Source organism: Hemitrygon akajei, chromosome 19 (genome assembly GCF_048418815.1).
Source record: "Hemitrygon akajei chromosome 19, sHemAka1.3, whole genome shotgun sequence".
NCBI lineage: Eukaryota > Metazoa > Chordata > Chondrichthyes > Myliobatiformes > Dasyatidae > Hemitrygon > Hemitrygon akajei.
The window spans coordinates 9,178,749-9,202,195 of record NC_133142.1 but is presented as its reverse complement, the minus strand read 5'-3'; the positions used below and the strand labels follow the sequence as shown (position 1 = coordinate 9,202,195).

The following is a 23,447-nucleotide window of genomic DNA, read 5'->3' as shown; positions in this document are numbered from 1 at the left end:
GAGTGCAATAGAAACTTAACATGGGGCTGCTAATTTGTAATCCACTTTACCAAGCAAAGACAAAAACAAGGCTGTGATCTCTGGGTGGATGGATAAATTATTATTGCATTGTGTGGTGCTGCATATCCTTTGTGAGAACAAGAGTCTTAATTATTTTTAGTAGCTGATCAGGAGTCAGAAACTTTAAGTTCTTCGGCATAATCATTTCAGAGGATCTGTCCTGGGTCCAGCACCTTAAGTGCCATTACAAAGAATGCATGGCAGCGTCACTATTTTCTTAGAAGTTTGTGAAGATTTGGCATGTCATCTAAACTTGTATAGATGCATGGTAGAGAATATACTGATTTGTTGCTTCATGGCCTGGTCTGGAAACACCAATGCCCTTGAATGGAAAAGGCTACAAAAAGCGGTGGATACAGCCTAGTCCATAACAGGTAAAGCCCTCCCCTACCACTGAGCACATCTACATGGAATACTGTTGCAGTATCCATCATCAAGGCCTACCACGCAGGCCATGCTCTCTTCTTGCTGCTGCTATCAGGAATCTCGGGACCCAGACCACCAGGTTCAGGATCAGTTATTACTTTTCAACCATTAGGCTCTTGAACCAGAGGGGCTGACTTCACTCACCCATCACTGAACTGTTCCCACAGTCTATGGACTTAATTTCAAGGACTCATCTGGTATTCAAGATAGTTTTTGTTTGTTTGTTTACTTATTATTATATTATGTTTGTATTTGCATAGTTGTCTTTTGCACATTGTTTGTATGTTTTTGCGTGGGGTTTCTCATTGATTCTATTGCATTTCTGAGTATTTATTGTGAATTGCTGTTAATGAGAAAGAATCTCAGGGTAGTATTTAGTGATATATATGCACTTTGATAACAAATTTACTTTGAACTTTAAACTTTGAGCTTGTTCATGTCTGTTTTTTTTCAAAAAAGCATCCCATCTGAAAATGCATTTTCAAATTGTTAAATTGGTTTATTATTGTCACATGTACTGAGTTTTTGTGTTCCATCAATACAGCACACAGGTAGTACAAGGAAAAAGATTAATAGAATACAGAGTAAAGTGTCAGCTATATCACTTGCACTTTTCTATGTTGCATTAAGTTGACTATTTCCAGACTTGCTTAATTATTTGACATTACTAAATTTTAAGTTTTTATCTTCATTTTTTTCTCTTCAAGAGTTTGGTTAAGGGTAGAGCTGTTCAATCATCTTTAAGGTGTCATTTACTTGGGATCTGCATATTTGAATGTGTATTATTACAGGTTGAGTACTCCTTATCTGAAATCCGAAAATTTTGAGCACAGACATGATGTCACAAATGGAAAATTCCACAAGGAGCTGGGAAGGTTCCCAGGCGATGCGCAGATCTCTGCGTATCACAGACAGTTTCGAGAAGTGATGCACAGATGTAATGAACAGAAGTTAGTGAAAAATAGAAAAATGATGCATAAAGTGAAAAATGAAGATCTTGATCATATATTATCAGTGTTGCAGCAAGCATACGCTGCTTAACAGTATGCTGATCATGAAACAAGGGAGGATCTGTCACGATGAACTGAAAATTGAAGATAATTGTGAATACAACAAGCTAGTTGCAGAAATTTAAGAAAAGGCACGGAATTGAATTTTTAAAGGTAAAGATCTACTGATCACCGGAGAAGAGAAATTAATTGATGAGTTTACGACGATCGTCACTGATGAAAATCTAGCACCAGAATAAGTCTACGATGCTGATTGGTTTTGTACCTTACATAAAACCTAAAAAAAGGAAACTACATATACAGTGTACTGGAACCGTTTAATCAAAACATGGCAATGTAGGTGGAGACTGAAAGTCTTTTGCTGTTTGTATTGTTCAATAGCTGATTTGGGTATTCTCCTAATGCTGCCGTGCTGCTGCTGTTACACTGCTCATATTATATTCTCATCAGGTTAATGGTATGTAATATTTTTTTCTGTTAAGCACTGTGTGATGAGCAAGTGCATATAAATTCAGGGTTGGTAATGATGGTGATCCCAAGCAATCTCATTATATATTCTAAAATCTGAAACACTTCCAGCCCCAAGCATTTCGGATAAGGGGTACTCAACCTGTATCACCCTGGAAAAGATGTGCACTAAATCTAGATTTTCTTCACAATGGATATTCATTACCATTAATGATATATGTCAAAAGATGGTCGAACAGCTCTCTCCATACCTTACTCCGTAACCAAATTCTTAACTTTCTTTTTTTTGCAAATGGTGGGAATTCTGCATGTTTAAGTAATCACTATTTTGGAATCTGATGTCAAAATAATAAATAATTTTATCAATTCCTAATGTAGAACTGTTGTACTGTTACACCATTGTACATCTAATGGAGCTAGGTTAAGTAAGTATAAAGGATCAATGGAACTGAAGTGAAAGCAGAAAATTTTGAAATCACTCTGCAAATCAGACAGCATTTCTGCAAAGTGAAATGGTGTTATTTGTCAAAAAGAAATTTGACACATTTCAAATTTGTCAATTTGAACGATTGACAAATTGGTTTTTATTTTGAATTTCCAGCATCTGCAGCATTTTTCATGTTGAATTTTAAATTAAACTAGAGATCTCCTTGCTCAGCAGAGTGTATTACTTGGTGTCTGTTTCTCTTGAATCACCAAATGTGGTTTATGTTTAACTGAAAATAGTTTAAACTAGTCTTGACAGTATTTGATAAATTAAAACTAAGCTGAATGTAGATAAGACTGGTTATATTGGCCTTAGGCCTGGTTAATGTTTTGATGTCAGCCTGATGCTGGGTTCACAGGCCTGCTGCTGTCTTTACAACAGCATCAGACTAATTTTCTGCTTGCCTGAATATTCCATAGTTGGTCTTGAGAACAGAAGTAGAAATATCCAAGGCAGTCATAGGATAAAAGCAAGGTTCAATCTTGTAATGCTAAATGGGATCTTTTTGAAATCTTGTCAGAGGTTCCCCTAATGAAACCATTCTTTTTTAAGAATTTACCTTGCTGTTTAAGATATTCTGTCAGTTTTTGGGCTAAAGGCTTTAAAGAAAAAAATATTTTTGCATTTTAGTACAGCCATTGCAGAGTAATTAAAATAAGGGCTGAAATGTTGTGTTGGTGATCAGCAAGTTGCATTTTCATTGTAGGTTTCTTGTTGGAAAGTATTGCCACAGACAAGCAGTCCTATTTATTTAAGTGGCATATTACAGGCTACTTTCCCCAAAGTGGCAATCGTTTTATAACATTAAAATAACTTTGGATGAATCTTTCTACAAAGTGTGATGTTCTGCATCAAATTAAGAATTAAGAAGGTGATGTTAAGAAAATAGCATAGATGATTGAAAATCAAACTATAGGAAGTATGAAATAAAAGCAGAGAATGCTTGAAATGCCCAACAAGTCAGGCAGCATCTATGGATGTAGAAGCAACGATAAGGTTTCAGGGTGATGGCTTATAATAAGAATGTTTCTAATGTTTGACATGAAATGGTGACTCTTCTCTCTTCAGACAAGACTGAACATTTCGTTTATCTCAAGACTGAATAAACTGATATTGAATTGAGTGGCAAGATTTCAAACTATTGGATACTAACAGATTTAATTGTACAAATCAAGAAATTAACATCAAACATGTTTTATTTGGATGCAGTTTGCACTTTTACATATTTTAGTGCTAAATTGAATTAACAGTTGAAGTAAAATTAATCATCTTTTCCTATTTTAAGACTGGAATCTCCATGAGGAAAAACAGTGTACTGAGTTGCAGTACAATATCAATATCTCAATATCAATGTCTCAATATCACCAAGACCAAGGAAATGGTGGTGGACTTTAGGAGCTCTAGGCCTCATATGGAGCCAGTGATCATTAATGGAGAATGTGTGGAGCAGGTTAAGACCTACAAGTATCTGGGAGTACAGTTAGACGAGAAGCTAGACTGGACTGCCAACACAGATGCCTTGTGCAGGAAGGCACAGAGTCGACTGTACTTCCTTAGAAGGTTGGCGTCATTCAATGTCTGTAGTGAGATGCTGAAGATGTTCTATATGTCAGTTGTGGAGAGCGCCCTCTTCTTTGTGGTGGCGTGTTGGGGAGGAAGCATTAAGAAGAGGGACGCCTCACGTCTTAATAAGCTGGTAAGGAAGGCGGGCTATGTCGTGGGCAAAGTACTGGAGAGTTTAACATCGGTAGCTGAGCGAAGGGCGCTGAGTAGGCTACGGTCAATTATGGAAAACTCTGAACATCCTCTACATAGCACCATCCAGAGACAGAGAAGCAGTTTCAGCGACAGGTTACTATCGATGCAATGCTCCTCAGACAGGATGAAGAGGTCAATACTCCCCAATGCCATTAGGCTTTACAATTCTACCGCCAGGACTTAAGAACTTTTTAAAAGCTTTTTGAGATAGTGATTTAGATGCATATCATATTTTTTTTACTGAGTTAAGTATTGTATGTAATTAGTTTTGCTACAACAAGTGTATGGGACATTGGAAAAAAGTTGAATTTCCCCATGGGGATGAATAAAGTATCTATCTATCTATCTATCTATCTATCTATCTATCTACTTATACATTGATGTCATTTATAAATTTTTACAAAAAGAAATTAGGTTCTCAAATTGTCACGATGGAATTTATTCTCACACTTACTGTATTAATTACTACTAATGTACCTTTACTTCAAATAGGTATTCTCCCCATTGAAAAGAAAACTTTACACAATGCGAAGTGAAAGTCAGTGTCAGCCCTGTATCCATTATATATGTCGTGAGCCAAATACCAATTTCTGATTTATGTTTATTTGCTGGAGCTGTAGCGATTAATAAAATGATAGAGCCCTGGAACATAATGAAAGTGAAGGTGTTTCCCAGATAACATTAAATGTTGTTACAAAGAGATGTGTTTACTTGTAGCTTTTATTGCAATTCTAGTTAAATATGTTGTGATAAAATTACCCTCTTCAAATGAAGATTTTTGAGAATCAAAATCAGGTTTATTATCCCTGGCATTTGTTGTGAAATTTGTTAACTTTGCATCAGTTGTACAATGCACTACATGATAAATAAAAACAATTGCAGTCAGTAGCTAGATGTATATTAAGTAATTAAATTAAGATCAGTAATGCAAAAACCCCCCCAGAAATTTTTAAAGTAGTAGTGAGGTTGTGTTCATAGGTACAATTTCCATTTAGAAATCAGATGGCAGAGGGGAAGAAGCTGTTTCTGAACTGATGAGTGTTTGCCTTCAGGTTTCTGTACCTCCTTCCTGATGGTAACAGTGAGAAGAATGTATGTCCTGGGTGATGAGGGTTCTGGATGATGGAAGCCGCTTTTCAGAGGCACTGCTTCTTGAAGGTGTCTTGGATACTATGGAAGCTAGAACCTCACGATGAAGCTGACTAATTTTACAACTTTTTGTAGCTTCTTGCAGTAGCACTGCCCATACCAGACAGTGACACAGCCTGTCAGAGTGCTCTCCAACTTGCTACAATCCTGTGCATTAGCCACCCTTCCCCCCCCATACCAGATGGTTAGAATGATTTCCATTATATGGTTTTGAGTTGTTATGGAGTACACCACACCAGTCTTGATAAGTGAATCTTTTTGTTTGGCATTCCAACTGCCACACAAAACATTAATTCTCTTTTTGTGTACCATCTACAACCTGCTGAGGCTATTCCAAAAAAACTTCCCAAACCTGTGACCTTTACAACCAAAAGGGCCAAGAGAAGTGGGTATAGAGGATAATTATTTAGCAATTTCCTCTGTGGGCCCAGTAATGTATATTCATTTTGCATAACACATTTGACACGTGTTGCCTTTCTTCAACTACAATTGGAATGATAGAATTTGGAAATGAGCCAATCAGTGCACTTGGGTTATGTGCGCCATGATTCAGTACGTATATTATGCTGACTGATGCCACGATTGTTTCAAATTGTTGATGCTTCAATGCAGTTTTGTGGCTTTGTTTTGTAGCCGAAGGCAGAATGAGTGAGCTGGCTTGAGTCTACGGAATTGTTAAAATTTGACATGGTCTTTAATCTATGCCTTACTTGACTTAACATAAGTTACACCTACTGTTACGTTTATGGTTATTTGTTTTTTGATGGTATGATGTCAGTTGTAGGGTTATTGACTTCTCTGAGTATATTTATTTGCTCTGTGTGTCTGTGTATATATGTGTGGTGCTGAAAATTGACTCTCTTTTCTTTCCTTTGTACAGAACCAGTTATTAACAGATTAAGCAGAAGAGTTTCAGGTAAGCCAGAATTTTGCTCTTTAAATACCAGACTCAAGTTACCATAAAATGTGTAAATTGTTTTTCATTTAAATTGGGAATTTCTTCAACCTTGGTTGTTTGAGTGCATACCCATTTGAGTATTTGTAAAGGCAAGTGTGATTTGAGTAGAGCATTAATGTTTAAGGTTCTGGTAAACAAGCCTTCATATAAATTTGCAGTGAGGTTAAATATTTATTGTGAAAGGTTATATCTTGGTCAGTTTGATTCATTGGTTTGATAGTCAAGTCTTGTATTTTATATGCATTTCTTTAAGTTGTAATGCAATGTTAATATAATCCTGGTTTTGCTTTGTGTTGATTTCAGTGTTTTATGGCAGAACTTTGTTCTGAGCATTCCAATTATATGGACACAGTGAATGAGAAAATTATAAAATAGGATTGTAGGTTATTTGGAAACTGACAAAGTGGCTATTTTCTTTAAAATTAGTTTTGAAAGCTCCAGAGTTGCGTGAGTTGCGTGATTTTAGTCTGTCGGAATTTGACAATGCCTCATTTTGAAATGAAGATGTTACTTCTCATTTAGACACCAGGAAACTCTATGAAAGCATTTGAATTCAATTTTGTATTTAAAATGAATGTGTCTTGCTGAAATAAACATGCTTTGCATATCTGTTTTAAATTACCTCATTCCATGCAAAAGCATTCAGCTATTGGAAGGCTGTGGTGGCCTGAATGAATTGAATTAGGCCATTGTTGAAGGAGCTACAGGTTGATAATTACATAGAAATTTGCAACATGGCAAATGCACCCTTTCCTTCCGCACTGCAAGTGCTACTAGTAGATCATAAAAATGTATTTTTGCCAATGTCAAAGTGTATTAATTCTAAGATGGGCAAGGTATGCTTTAATTGAAAACAAGAATTAACACAAAGGAGAAAAAAATCAGCATAAATTAGCAAGAAATTGTTAGTTATTAAACAGTTTATACATTACAATATGTGAATAAACATTCAGTTTTTATCCTAATACAAATAAGGGACCATGGCTTTTTGAATTAATGGAAATATTTTTTAAGTTTGTGGAGTAACATTAGGAAGCGGGAAGGTTGCTGATAGGAATTATGAATGTTTGTTATTGTTCAAAATACTCAGGCAGCAATGATTTAAATCTTAGCACATAGTATTTTCCTTCAAGTCACTCTCATCCAGAATTGGAAATATTGGCTGTAAAACTTGGAGCTCCCTATCCAAATGTATGGTGGGATTACTTGCAGTGGTTCATGTAGATGGCCCTTTAACACTGCCTCCGAGGCTGTTCTGAATGGATAATAAATGGTGCTCTTGCCAGCGACACCTAGATCTAAAAACTGAAGAAATAATTTGAGAGGACATTTTATGCAGGGAGAATATTTTTCTCTATGCTTGTCCTGAGCCTCCAACCTCATTGGTGTATCTTGAGTGTTTGAAAACTAAACATCCTCTCTAGATTAATTAATCCCACATTGTAAAATTAACTTTGGTTGAATGTGCTATACTAGCAGAGAGAAAATAGGTAGGGCATACATTGAAGTTGATAAAATCCATCAATGTTCCATGCTCAGTCCTAGTCAGGTGTGGAAAATGGACCTGAGGAATATCTTGATTAGGCGAGGTCATTGCCTTAATATATTATTTATAATATTGATAGAAAGCAGCATATAACCATTGAAAACCCAAATGTGTGAATTGGAGATATTCCCTTTGTCCTGTTCATTCCTCAGTTTTGCAACTTAACCTTGATAAGTTTTTATTTGACGTTCTGATGGAGTGTCTTCAGTTTGAAATGCTAACTCTGTTTTGATCTACAGATGCCATTAGATTTGTTGTGTCTTTGACATTTTCAGTTTTTTATTTTAGTTTGCCAGTATCTGCATTTTTTTTTCAGGTTTTCATTTACAGTTAAATCTTGTTCTCAGATGATTAAGGCCCATAAGCTGAATTTGCTCCTGATATTAAAGATTTCCAGATACTGACTCAGACAGGATGGAGGAATTGCAAAATGTGTTTGGATTCCAGGCAAAGCAGCACTTGCATGAGTTATGTAAATAATTGTGTACGTGTAGTTTTATTGGGGGCTAAGCAAGCAATGTCAGTTAAAGTTGAGAGATGGAAAATAGTTTTTACTTTTTATTTTGGACTCACATTTTGCTCAGAGGAATCAATGTGGTTTAGCCCTTAGTGTATTTCTGGGATTATTATTTTTCATTTAGTTTGTTGCATTGGGTAAGAATGTTGCCAATAACATAGACTGCCAAATCACATATATAGGCAAGCAGTAAATGTAAAAATTTCCTGTGATTCAGAAGATAAACAATTCCTTGCATTTGCTTCTTTTATTATAAATCTTATACAAATTGCTTGACTTGAATTAGACATAGTACCTGGCTTGAGCATTAATTGTTTTTAATCATATTTAAGAGCTCCACCCAATGATTAGTACTGCCAGTATTTCAGATTGTACAGTGAAACAATGCTTTGGACTTTGTTGTACTGGTGAATTTTCCAGACTAGTTAATTTCAGAACATATTTTCTTTTTAATAATGTCACAGTATTATAATTACCATTCTGTGATTGTGCTGGAACCAAGTTCATGGACATTTTGGGGGAGTTGTAAGAGTGAAAGTGTGGGTCATGGGGCGTATGGGAACCTAGGAGTGGTGGGGGTAAGGGTCATGGTCTGGAGGAGCATACGAAGTAAGGCTTAGTGGACAAGATGCTGAACCATTGGTACAGGGAATTATGAGAGTTATACTGTAAACTGTACTTTAATGAGGCAACCTCTGCACACAAGTGAACATATGTGAGATTGTATTTGGATCAGCCTGGGTGTGGTGAGTGTGAGAGTGGGAGAAATAGCTAGGTTATGGAAATTAATTAAGAGCAGTGTAATTTCTCACAACTATTAAATAAGGAATAGTAATGTTGACTTAGAACATAGAACAGTACAGCACTGGACAGGCCCATGATGTGCCAATGATGCCAATTTATACTAAATACCCTCCTCCTCTGTATCATTCATATCCCTCCATCCCCTTCATATTCATATGTGAATCTAAAAGCCTCTTAAACTCCACCAAACTGTCTGATTCCACTACTACTGTAACCTATTCTTGGTACCTATCACTGTGTTTAACAACAGTACTTGCTTCTCAGGTTGCCATTAAGCTTCCCCTGTAACCTTAAAAGCTTATCCTCCGCTTGACATTTCTACCCTGGGGGAATACTCTCACTGTCTACCCTCTCCATTCCTCTTATAATTCTAGAAATTTTATAATTTGATCTTCCCTCACCCTCTGTTCCAGAAAGAATAACTCAAGTTTGTCCAAATTTTTCTTGTAGCTCATACCCTCTAATCCAGGCAGCCTCTTGCAAAAGCTCTTCTGCACCTACTCCATAGTCTCAACAGCTTTCCTATAATGGGCTGGCCAGAACTGCAAGCAATACTCCCAAGTGTAGTCTGACTGAAGTTTTATATAGCTGCAGATGTCTTCCTTACTCTAACACTGAACACCACCCCCAATGAAGATATATAACACCTTCTTTATCACCTTATTCACTTGTGTAGTCACTTTCAGTGAACTATGGATCCAGACCCCAAGGTCCTTCTGTACTTCAGTTCCATTTTGGGGTCCACTATTAACTCTGATTAATACTTTTATTTGATTAGTAATACTTGGAGCTATTTTAGGATCGTTTGATCATTATGTGCCATATCATATGACATGGGCGATCATGGTCTTTCCATGACCATGGTTGTTCTTGGTAAATTTCTCTACAGAAGTGGCTTGCATTGCGTTCTAGGCGGTGTCTTTACAAGACTGGAGATCCCAACCATTATCAATACTCTTCAGAGATCGTCTCGTTGGCGTCAGTGGTTGCATATCCAGGACTTGATATGCACTAGCTGCTCATATGACCATCCGCCACCTGCTCCCATGGTTTCATCTGACCATGATCGGGGTGGGTGGGAGGGGCTAAGCAGGTGAAACACCTTGCTCAAGGGTGGCCTGCAGGATAGCGGAGGAAAGGAGCACCTTGCATCTCCTTCAGTAGAGATGTAATTCCACCCTGCCACCCAATAAGCAAAGGTTAGAAAAATAAGATGTTGGGGAAACTCTGAAGATCAGGCAGCATCTATGGAGAGGAAAGGACTGTTAATTTCTCTTCATATATACTGTGTGATATGCTGAATTCCTCCAGCATTCTTTGTTTGTTCGTATGGATTTCCAGCATCTACAGAATATATTGTGTTTACTATTTTAGGATAGGATCATCCTCTTGGAAATTTGCATTTGGCCCATAGGAGTGTTTGCAGTTTATGTGTACAAATGCAAAGCATTTTATAATTGACAAGCAGTTTGGAAGGCAACATCCTTAAAAAAATATTAAGGCTTGGGTTTCCTGTTTCGGAAAATAATTTAAATCATGACCGGCGGTCGTGTTACATGTTGGTACCAATGACATAGGAAGAGAGGGGTAGAGATCCTGCGCAGTAAGTTAGGAAGGAGGCTAAAGAGCAGGACCTCCAAGGTGGTTATTTTTGGATTACTCCCAGTGCCATGAGCTAGTGAAGGTCAGAACAGGAAGATAGCACAGATGAATGAGTGGCTGTAGAGATGGTGCAAGGGGCAGAATTTCATGTTCCTATATCATTGGAACCTTTTCTGAGGAAGGGGTGACCTATACAAGTGGGACAGGTTGCACCTGAACTAGAGGGGTTACCAATATCCTGGGAGGGAAGTTTGCTAATGCTATCGGGGAGGGTTTAAACTAGATTTGCTGGGGGTTGTGAACCGAAGTGAAGAGACAGAGGATGGGACAGTTGGTGCACAAGTAGTGACAGCTTGTAGGGAGTTTATGAGGAAGGATAGGCAGATGATAGAGTAAAGAAGCACTCAGCCAGATGGTTTGAAATGTGTCTATTTTAATACAAAGAGTATCATGAGTAAGGTGGATGAACTTGGAGCATGGATCAATATGTGGAACTATGATGTTGTGGCCATTACAGGGACTTGGGTTACTTGGAGGCAGGAATGGCTGCTGAGTATGCCAGACGTTAGATGTTTCAAAAAGGACAGGGAGAGAGGCAAAAGAGGTGGGGGAGTAGCACTACTAATCAGGGATAGTATCAGGGCTGCAGAAAAGGAGAAAGTCATGGAGGGATTGTCTACTGAGTTGTAGACCTTGTGGGTGGAAGTCAGAAACAGGAAGGGGGCAATAACTCTCCTGGGTGTTTTTTTATAGACCCTCTAAACCTAACAGAGACATTGTGGAGCAGATAGGGAGGCAGATTCTGGAATGGTGCAATAATAATAGGGTTGTTGTGATGGGTGGTTTTAACTTTCTTAATATTGACTGGTGTCTCCTTAGAGCAAAGGGTTTAGATGGGGTGGAGTTTGTTAGGTATGTTCTGTTACGAATGTGGAGCAAATCTGATGGGCAGAAGGGTCCCAAATCGCCAATGCCCGCTCCCCCCTCCTTTTTGAGAATCGCAAGATCGCTATTATTTTGGGTCTGATGCCAGGAAATGAGAGAGATACACATCATGTCAATAATGAGAGAGAGACACACAGAATACACAAGGTTTGGAACGTCTGCTGACATAAGCGGAACGGAACCACTGACTACTGCTGTTGTCTCTTGGAGAAGGAATTGTGTATTGAGTACTATACTATTCATTGAAACCCCTCAGGGGACAACCAGAGTGGTCTGGTTGAGGGATTGCATCATCCCTGATTGACATCTGAGACCCCTTGAGTGAGGATAAAAGAGGGGTCTGGGGAACACCCCTTTAGACGTACCAGGAGAAACGCTAGAAATCCAGTGACAGCGTTTTATAGCGAAAGCCGGTGGGAGCTCGTGTGTGTCCTCCCTTGCCTGGGTGCCGGGCTCATCACGGAAGAACGGTTTAGCTAAAGGAGAGGTCACACTTGAACGGCCACGACAACGAGACACCTGATGGATCGAAATCATAAAGGAAAGTCGGCAAGTTTTTCTCTTTCTCTCTCTCTCTCCAACAATTGCAACCCAGCGACACCCAAACGACAGCAGCCTGTGTGAACTGCAGCGAACTTTATATTTCCATCGGACAATTCATTATCCCCTAGACAACGATAGAGCTTATTTCTTATTGATTATTATTATACCCGCACTTTTAGGTTTAGTATTGACGACGTATATTATCTGTATATTTGCATTGATATTATTTTTGTGTATTTTTGCTAATAAATACTGTTAAAAATAGTATCACCAGACTCCAACGGACGTCTCTATCTTTGCTGGTACATAACCCAGTTACGGGGTTCGTAACAGTTCAAGGTTTCCTGACGCAATATGTAGGTAAGCCAACTAGAGGAATGGCTGTACTTGATCTGGTATTGGGAAATGGACCCGGTCAGGTATCAGATCTCTCAGTGGGAGAGCATTTTGGAGGTAGTGATCACAACTCTATCTCCTTTACCATAGTGCTGGAGAAGGATAGGAACAGAAAATTTGGGACATTAAGAAAGAGGATTTGAAAGGTATTAAGTTAGATAAGTCGCTGAGACTGGATGAGATATATCCCTGGCTACTGTGGGAAGCGAGGGAGAAGATTGCTGAGCCTCTGGCAATAATCTGTGTATCATCTATAGGGATGGGAGAAGTAACAGAGGATTGAAAGATTGCAAACGTTGTTCCCTTGTTCAAGAAAGGGTGTCGAGGTAACCCAGGAAATTGTAGACCAGTGAGTCTCCCTTCAGTGGTGGACAAGTTGTTGGAGAAGTTGTATGGGGACAGGATTTATGAGCATTTGGAGAGACACAGTCTGATTAGGGATAGTCAGCATGGCTTTGTCAAGGGCGAGTCATGATTGAATGATTGAAGGACGAACCTGATTGAATTCTTTGAGGATGTAACAAGGCACATTGATGAAAGTAGAGCGGTAGATTTCAGTAAGGCATTTGATAAGGTTCCCCATGCGAGGCTCATTCAGAAAGTAAGGAGGCATGGAATCCAAGGAGATCTTGCTTTGTGAATCCAGAATTGGCTTGCCCACGGAAGGCAAAGGGTGGTTGTGGATGGTTTGTATTCTGCATGGAGGGCGGTGACCAGTGGTGTTCCACAGAGATCTGTTCTGGGACCCCTCCTCTTTGTGATTTTTATAAATGACTTAGATGAGGAAGTAGAAGGGTGGGTTAGTAAGCTTGCTGATGACACAAAAGTTGGGGGTGTTGTGGATAGCTTGGAGGGTTGTCAGAGGTTATAGTGGGTCATTGATAGGATGCAGAACTGGGCTGAGAAGTAGCAGATGGAGTTCAACCTAGGTAAGTATGAAGTGGTTCATTTTGGTAGGTCAGTTTTGAAGACAGAATATAACTGGTAAGACTTTTGGCAATGTGGAGGATCAGCGAGATCTTGGAATCCATGTTTACAAGACACTCAAAGCTGCTGTGCAGGCTGGCGCTGTTGTTAAGAAGGTGTGTTGGCCTTCATCAACCATGGGATTGAGTTCAAGAGCCATGAGGTAATGTTACAGCTATATAAGACGTTAGTTAGAGCCCACTTGGAGTACTGTGTTCAGTCTGGTCACCTCATTACAGGAAGGATGTGGATACTGTAGACAGAGTGCAAAGGATATTTACAAGGATGTTGCCTGGATTGGAGAGCATGCCTTATGAGAATAGGTTGAGTGAACTTGGCCTTTTCTCCTTGGAGTGACAGAGGATGAGAGGTGACCTGATAGAGGTGTATAAGATAATGCATGGCATTGCTCGTGTAGATAGCCAGAGGCTTTTTCCCAGGGCTGAAATGGCTAATGTGAATTGGCATAGTTTTAAGGTGCTTGAGAGTAGGTACAAGGGAGATGTCAGAGGTAAGCTTTTCACATGGAGTGGTGGGGGCATGGAATGCACTGCCAGCCAAGGTGGTAGAGGCGGATACAATAGGGTCTTTTAAGAGACTCTTAGATAGGTACATGCTTTGAAAAATAGAGGGCTATGCGGTAGGGAAATTCTAGGCAACTTCTAGAGTAGGTTACATGGTCAGCATAACATTGTGGGCCGAAGGGCCTGTAATGTGTTGTAGATTTTCTGCGTTTCTATGTTTCTTAAACAAATAAAAAAATACTTGTAATAGAAGCAACCTGTTAACTTGTAAGGAATCTGTTAGAGGTGAGAGACCAGTGTAGGATGATGCCTTTGCAGCTGATAAGATGTGACTAACCTTGTCTAGCCAGAGACCTGCATTGGGAGTTCAACTTTTTACAATATGTACTTTGCAAAGACGAGAGTATAGAAGTTCTAATTTTCAAATATCTTGCTGACCAGGAATTACCAATTCAAAGTAGGTTTTCTGTGAAAGATTTAACTTTAACTCAAGACTAATTTGTGACTGCAACAAATCACTATAACCCCCATACTATACCCATTTTTATTTGGATAATAGAACATAGAATAGTACAGAGCAGTACAGGCCCTTTGGCCCACAATGTTGTGCTGACCCTTAAACCCTGCCTCCCATATAACCCCCCACCTTAAATTCCTCCATATACCTGTCTAGCAGTCTCTTAAATTTCAGGGAAAGAGATTGCCAGTTGGACAGAACAGATTCAAAAACAGATCTTTGTTATGATATGTGGATTTTGACTGAAGAAGAGATGGCTGGAGTCATTTAGCATATAGGTGCAAGGGTTTTTATTAGGTGTGTCAAAAATCAAATTTTAAATCATTAGCTAAAATAGTGAAAAGAAAACTGCCAATATTTACAAAAAGGATATCTACCAGAAAACACAATTATAGCTACATACTATGTCCTAACAATCCAGATTTCTCTCACCCTTCTACTGAAAGTGAACTGCCCCTTTTTATATAGGCACCAGCACATGTCAACTTTAATTACCCACAAAGTTAACTTAAGAATATAAATGAATTAGAATATGTTACACCCCACAATGTAGTTATAATTGTATTACAAAAGAAACAGAAGTATCCACCTTAAATACAGTTAAGCAAACAACAGATACATATTTACACATTCTCATTACTAAAGAAATGGGATATTGCACTATGTATGGCAGGAAAGCACGATAAAGAGAAACCGTTATCACGATGTACCGGGGGGAGGGGGGGAGGTAGGCATTGAAGTGTGCACGTTCAGCACAACAACAACAAAATGACAAGATAGTGTGTGTGTGTGTGTGTGTGTGTGTGTGTGTGTGTGTGTGTGTGTGTGTGTGTGTGTGTGTGTGTGTGTGTATGTGTGAACACTCGTGTGTATGGAGTGCGTTTATCAAGTGCTCTCTGTCACAATATTGATACCAATTTCCCTTCCCACTTGTCCTTTTTGCAATTCTAATTTGGCAGGCGTGCATTGGCTTGGAATTGAGCACAGCTATCTATCATTTTGTGTGTCCTGAGATTGCTATTGAAGCCAGTGTGGGAGCTGCAGAATAAGCAGGTGGTTAGTTTTTCAGATTGTCTGCTTCGCTGTTTATTTGGGCTTCTATGTGCTCTCAGTGCCTGGTCTCAATTCTGTCCTGCATACTCCTCCTTCACTTTGATCAGTCATGGGCCAGCGATTCTTCACAAAAATGTTGAGCACATTATTGAATCTGTTCTGTCCAACTGGCAATCTCTTTCCCTGATAGACCTTAGGATAATATGTTTGTTTGAGGTTCTAATGTTGGGTATATGAACAATATAGCTCGCTTAATGTAGCTGTGAGTGTAACAAGGGTTTCAATGCTGGCAATGCTGGTTTGAGAAAGGGCTCAGAGGTTGTTTTGCTTGTGATTGCCTTTCTCCATGTGGTTCATAAAAAAGGAGTGTATGTTTGGTATTCCAGAACTTTAAGGAGGATTGAGACTACAACCAAGATGGAAAATGGGAGCAGCCACAGAGGGTGTAGACAGCAACTGTTGTCTATCAAGCCCAACTTTAGATGGAGCTTCAATGGAAGACACGTGTATGTTCCACTGGAACAGCACAAAAGTTCAAAGTAAATTTATGATCACAGCACATAAGTGTAACCATCTCCTACCTTGAGATTCATTTTCTTGCAGGCATTCACAGTAGAATAGGAAAATACAGTAGAATCAATGAAAAACTACACACAAAGACTGAGAAACCACCAATGTGCAAGCGAAGACAAACTGCAAACAAAAAAAAGTAGATAAATAAATTAGCTGTAGAGTCATTGAAAGTGAGTCCATAGGTTGTGGAATCAATTAACAGACGAGGTGAGATGAAGTTATCCACACTGATTCAGGAGCCTGATGATTGAAGGGTAACAACTATTCCTGAATCTGGTAGTGTGTGCATCTCCTTCCCAATGGCAGCAGTGAGAACAGAGCATGGCCTGCATGGTGGGATTTAAAATGTGTCCAATGGCTTTTTTTGAACTACCAATCAGGAAGTACATGTCCCAATTTGGTGCTCTTTTTAGACTGTCTCTTGCACAGCAAGTAGAGTGTAATGATGTTGCCAAAATTATTGTAGAAACTAACTATTTTGTTTGGTGAATGGCTCTTGAAATATCAGGTTGTTCATCACAACTTTTTAAAGATTGTGACAGCATTTTTAAGAAACCTGCACTTCCAGTGGCTGGTCATGACAACCAGAAATGAAACTTGAAGTAAGAGAGCATAGACAATGAGATTCTTGAGACAAAAGGGTAGTTGCAAAGATTGGTTGCTGATGAAGGAACTGAGTACAATTTTGCGAGTTTTGCTGCAATGCTATCTCAAAAGGAAAAAATGGAATTGCTGCAAAACTGAGTGATATCATAAACAGAGAAGGTGTAATACATGCCTGCACAAGTACTGTTCTGAAACAGAGCCAGTTACTGTTAAACTGTCCTCAGTGATATAGATAATGAAATCATATTCACCCTCCGGAAAGACTTCTCAAAAGGCAAACTATGTCAAGTTGAAAGAGTAGGAAAACAGAACAAGGAAGGCAAAACAAAAAGCGCAGACAAATGAAGAGACTAGGGAGAAATACTAATAGGATATCGGGAACTGGCAATCATTAACACCCTTCTTTTGTGGAAGGAGATACTAAAACTTTGTGGAAAAATTACTTCTGAGGTACCCTGGAGAATGGATTGATGTGTTTAGAAAGTTAAAATTTTTAATCGAATTTTATTATTTAATTTTGTACTTTTATTTCCCAAAACTGAGGTAGCTTAAATATTCAGACTAGGAATAAATGTTAAAATAAATGGTTTCCCACCTGCTCAAAATGATTTGAATATAAATAATGCAACACTATAAAAAACATCTTGATGATATAAAAGGAAGTAATCAAGTACCTCATTTCATTTGCACCTTCTCAGCAGTTTGCTTGTTCTGCCCAGGTCATCTCACTCCTTTAAACCTAACATTACTGTTTAATGTGGTGCACTGACATAATGCAGATTTCATACATTCTGGCCTTAATTAATTTTTAGTATGTGTTGCTTTTGTTCTGGCAATGTACACATTTTTGTTTGATCATATTGGAGTATGAAAACATATTTGTATGTTTAAAATATTTTGCAATTTGTTTAAGCTAATTAAAATGATGTTAATAAATAATGAAGCTCATGGAATGAAAACGGTCTGTCAAGAGAAGTACAGAAGTTAACTTAGGAAATGCCTTTGCCCAGAAATATTCTGATGAAAAGTGATTCACCTGAAATATTAACTCTTTCTGGCCCCACAGATGCAACCTGACCTGAGTATTTTCAGCAATTTCTGTTTATATTTCAGATTTCCAGTGTCTGGTAACTTGTTCTTTGCTTATCAAAGGCCACGTTAGCTGCTTTACCTTACCAATTAACTAGAATAGAAAGGAGTGCTGGTGTCATAAAGCCTAAGGCTCTGATAAGAGTGCACCTGAAATATTGATTTCAGTTCTAGCTTGTTTAAGTCAGGAATGATATTTTGCTTTTGGGTTGCATTGTACGTTTGGTGAATACTGTTCAAAAAGCATTAACATTTGAGGTGAAAAATGTGTAGATAAAAGTTGTGTTTGTGGGAGTGATCTTGCTGTTTAAGGTGACTGGGATCCAAGATCTTAATGATGTTGTTCTTGACGTATTTTTGGTCATTAGGATGTCCAAAACCAATTAAGACACATCTTAAAATTAGAGCTGGCTATTCATTACTAATGTTCGATAGCACTTTACAAAATGTGGAAATCTGGAATCTACTCATGAAAGTTGAGTTTGAGCACTAAGTGGTAAAGTAGTGACTTTATTACATCACTCTGGTTGGGTAGTATGGTTGTGTGACAGATTACCTGTGTTTGGAAACATTCCAAGAGATCTGCACCACGTTGTTAGTCTCATTGCCTAATAGCATTTTCCCTATGGTATTTCATGTAAATTTATGGTGATGAAATTCTCCTTGGGGGAAATATTGTTCAAATTTGTGCTGAAGACTCAGCTGGTATATACATAGAACTCGAGAAATATAGGAATAAATTGAATTAAATGCATGAAAAGACCACTAATCCAACACAGATGGTGTGACCATTGTGGAGTCATTTGTTGGCTAATTGAGAAAATGGCTCAAACTGGGCTGGGCAACATTTTAACTGGGTTAGCAAAACGTCTGATATTTCAGTAAAAGCACAAGGAAATTATTTAGCTCCATATTCAAGCTCCAGGGATTGTTTAACAAAGGGCTAAATCCACATAATCCTGCATCAGGTACTTGCATCCACAGCCGTCTCATATATATATATATATATAAAAAATATAATATATATGTGTGTGTGTGTGTGTGTGTGTGTGTGTGTGTGTGTGTGTGTGTGTGTGTGTGTGTGTGTGTGTGTGTGTGTGTGTGTGTATATATATATATATATATAATGTACTTTATTACAAGAGAATTTTACCATTCAACAAAATTTGTTCTAAGAAAGCCTAACAATTGTAGACTTGAACTATTCAAGAAGCTCTGTTGCAACATCTGTCTACACTTGCTACTCTATCCAAGCTTTTAAAAAATACTTATCATTTTAAGAGTCAAAAGTAAATATGCACTGAATTATAGCAATGGTTTTTGAGAAACATTTAATTTGTGCATTTTTAGAATTATGTTTTTGAGTGATGGTTAATTTAATTTTGGTGCACAAGTTGAGAATTCTGAGTTCTGAAAGTCACTAATTGAATTCAGTAGTGTCCATGATACATCAAGAGGATACATTGAAACAGGAAGTTCAAGTTGTCTCTATCATTCTAACATTTAAGAGTACAATTAAGAATTATATTCTTAATTCTGACTCAAAGCTTAAATTCAATAAATGCAATATAATCAGATGGGAACACACATACATTGGTATTGTGTATCTTGGGTTGGTTTATATGAACATTTTAAAATATTGCTTCAAATTGAATGAACTATTTTACTTGTTCTGAAATTGATGGTGTGTAATAAATTGTTGGAGAATATAGTTTTGACTTTAAAGCAGTTTGCTACTTTATAAGTTGCATGGATATTATTTCCCATTGATAAACCTACTTCTACACTTAACTGCATGGTAGAACTTCTTATACTGAATAAATATTCCTTCAATTCCTGCCACCTTCTTCAAATAAAAGGTGTATCCATCAGCACTTGTTTGGTCCCAGCTCCGTCTGTCTTTTGGTTGGCTATGTGGAACAATCTTGTTACCTTGTTCCAACCTACACTGGCATCCCTTCCCAACTCTTTCTGCTCAGTGGCAAATGACTATTGGTGCTGCTGTCTACACTTGTAAGGAGCTCACCAATTTTGCCACTTTTACCACCAACATCCTGACTACCCTCATTCAGTTGGATTGTTTCATACTTCTCTCAATCTGTCTCCATCTCAGAGACAGACTATCCATGATATCTACTATAAACAAACCCACAGCCGCCTCAACTACACCTCATACCTTGTAAGAACGCTATCCCCTTCTTTCAATTTCTCTGGCCCTGTCATATTTGCTTTCAAGATGAGAAAGTCAACTCTAAGACTTCTGAAATACCCACCTTCAGGAAATATGGCCTCTCCTTTCCACAGTCTCACTCACATTTCCTCCATTTCCCAAAAGTCTGCTCTCACCTATCCCTGCTCCCTAGTTGGTACAGAGATACAGAGGTGATCATCACCTAGCCTCTGAGTTTACCACATTGCCCTTGGCCACTTCCAGCAGCTCCAAAGGGATCCTGCCATCAACCACATCTTCTCCCAACCCCTCCGTCTTCTGCTTCCCATGAGAACCATTCTCTATTTCGCATCTGGGTCCGCTCCTCCTTTCCCACTCACCCCTACCTGTACCCTGTACTTTGTTCTGCAACTGCATGCCTTGCAACACCTGTCCCTACACCATCTCCCTCGCCACCATCCAGGGGCCTAAGCCACCTTTCCAGCTGAAGCAGAGGCTCGTGAACACTTTCTCCAACATTGTGATATGGCCTCCTTTTTAGTTCTTAATATGTATTTGAGCACGGTATTTCTTTCTATAGCTCTTTTCTGGAGACCAGTGGACTGTGGTGCGCAAAGAATTTTACTGTGAACAGTTTAGAACTTCAGTTATGTGTGTCGGCATCACAGCCTTAAGTTTGTAGCAGTGATTATTTGCTGAAACATAATGTACCTTGTTTTCTCAAATGATTGAAAAATTTGACGTGTTACCTATGGCAACTCCAGAGTGAAATGGTTTTGTTGTAGGTCCTGTAAAGATTTGTAGTTGAGTAACTTCTAATGATCAGTGGTTGATGTTTAGACAACTGCTTTAAAAAATACGAATTACTGCGAGATCTTTTTCCTCGATCCTTCATGGGAAGGAGTGGAGTTACATTCTGAATATATTAGCTATTTAACTGTTGGTTCACACTGTGAATTTAGTTTGCACTTTTTTTTAAGGTCACAATAAAGATACTCGTCTCTTACATGATGGATTAATTGAATTGTGTAAAACTGCAACTAGAACTTAGATTATTCTGTATATGCTCATTACTACTTAATTCCATCTGTTTGCTTTTTCCCATTTTAATCCTTTAACTCCTTTTAACTCCCTCTCATATCTCATTCTTAAATGTTGATTTAAGTGTCTGCTTCAATCACTTGCTGTTGGGGAATTCCACAGCTTGTAACCTTATGTTTGCTGCCATAAGGCTCTTGCTTTTAATCTTGCATCTGTTTTCCAGCTATATTTATATACTGATCCCACAGGATGAAGGATTAGCTTTGGTATTGTGGATGCCAGCCCATTGTGAATGGTTTAATACTATACTGACTTGCATAGGACACTAAATTCCATCCGTATTGAGTTTTCAACATCCTGTTTTATTGAGATGAATTCACGAATTGAAATGAAATTTAAGATTGCATAGATATGCAGTGGATTATTTTTCGTACACTTCATACAGCTTTTAAGATTTGTCCTCAAAAGAATTTTTAAAAAGTATCTATCTCATTCAGTGCACAGGTAATAAAAATATATTGTACCCGATGGAAGAAATATCTTGTTAAAAGAGCAGTGTTTCAACATCAGAACATTAATACGCATGTGGAAACAAATGCAGGAACTGCTCAAACAATTGGATATTCTGAAATGCCTATTACAAGTTTGTTATGTCATTGGTTTAAGTCCAACTCCAGAAACTTGACAAATAAAATCTAGGACAGTTTCCCAACCTTTTTTAACCCAATGCCTCCTTCATACTTGCTAATGCTTCTCTTAGGTTCAACATACTTTCTGGTCTCTCCCCCCCACCCCCATAGTATAAAACATGTCTACCAACATGAGAAAAGTAATTCTGTTTAAAATTTTTATTTTGTCTTTAAACCTAGCATACACAGTACCTCTGCATGGTACAACAGCTTCAATATAAATGTGCTCCTTGACTTAATGGTTTTTAGCAAGAGTTGAAATATCTGGTTCAAGTTGTGACAGCAAAAGCCTTAAATCCCCACGTGTAACAATGTCTAAGTGGTTTCTGTTTTTTGTGAATATGTGGTTCACTGCACTGAAGCCTCTTTCAACAAGGTAGGAGGGTGGAAGTGCAATGAAGAGTAGTTTGGCTCTTTTCTAAAGACCAGGAAACTTCGTATGACAGTGTAATCACAAACCACAAAAGCCGACATTTCTGAAAAGCATTTTTGCTTATTTATCATTCTGAATTTTGATAATATCTTCCTGTTCTTCCACCTTGTAAAGAAATGGGTTAATTACCCAGTCTGGAATTTACAGATTGTTCAAATCCTAAAATCGATTCTGAAAATCCTTCTTCATTGAATCCAGGTGTAATCAGTACTCTTGCAAATCACTGTCTGTGAAAGACTGTGCCATACTTTCCATGCAGGGAAACTGTGAGAACATTCTTCTCCTGATGTTTTCCTTGTGTATTTCCAATTTTCCAATAAAAGTGAACACTGCACTTTTTGCCTGGATTAATTTGAAACTCTCAGCCTGCAGTTTCATATTTAGAATGTTTATTTTTGTCTTACAGATTGGCTAGGTATGTCACATCTCCACGTAGGTTTAATCTTGTTTCCCAAGCTCGTTGACTTTGAGCAAAAAATTCAATCACAGTGTCCAAAAGATCAAAGAAATGTTTTCAGCAGCGGTCTTTTGACAGCAGTGCACTTCATTTTGAAGAAGCAGGCATTCAAACTCTTCATCGTTATCTTGGCATGACTGGAGAAATAATCTGCTATTTAATGGATAAATTTTAATTTTGTTGATAACAGTTATTACAAGAGTCATGCTTAAGAAAAGTTGCTGGCTGAGGTTTTTGGCTGCAAGATGTTGAGAATGAATTACACAATGGAGAGCAAGCAGACTTGGAATTTCTTTTTTCTTAAATGCCATTAAACTAGCATGGCATGCTGCCATATATGGTGCTCCATCTGCTGCACAAGAAATTATGTTCCTAATTGGAATACTTTTAATCCTCAGTATAGATTTTGAGCTCATCGTCAATTGATTCTCTGTTGATATTTGTTTTGAACTCTTTACAAAAGTGAATCTCTTCACAAATGTTTCCATTTTTGATAAATCATATATATGTTATTAGCAATGCCCTGTTGTCTCGCACACTTAACTAATCCAGTTGTATCCCAAATTCTGTTTTTTGTAGCTCTGTGCATAGTTGATACTCGATGTCTTCACTCGTTTTGTCAATACGATGAGCTACAGAGTTATTACTTAGAGGAATTGA

The 23,447-nt window shown here is 38.1% G+C and overlaps 1 protein-coding gene across 1 annotated transcript in view; it reads left to right on the top strand.

Annotated features, from left to right (window-relative positions):
- Positions 1–23,447, top strand: part of prkar2aa (protein kinase, cAMP-dependent, regulatory, type II, alpha A) — a 320,293-nt gene that overhangs the window by 134,775 nt on the left and 162,071 nt on the right. The window contains exon 8 of the mRNA XM_073072054.1: positions 6,239–6,274. Within this exon, the coding sequence (XP_072928155.1) occupies positions 6,239–6,274 (36 nt within the window). The remainder of the gene's footprint in view (positions 1–6,238; positions 6,275–23,447) is intronic.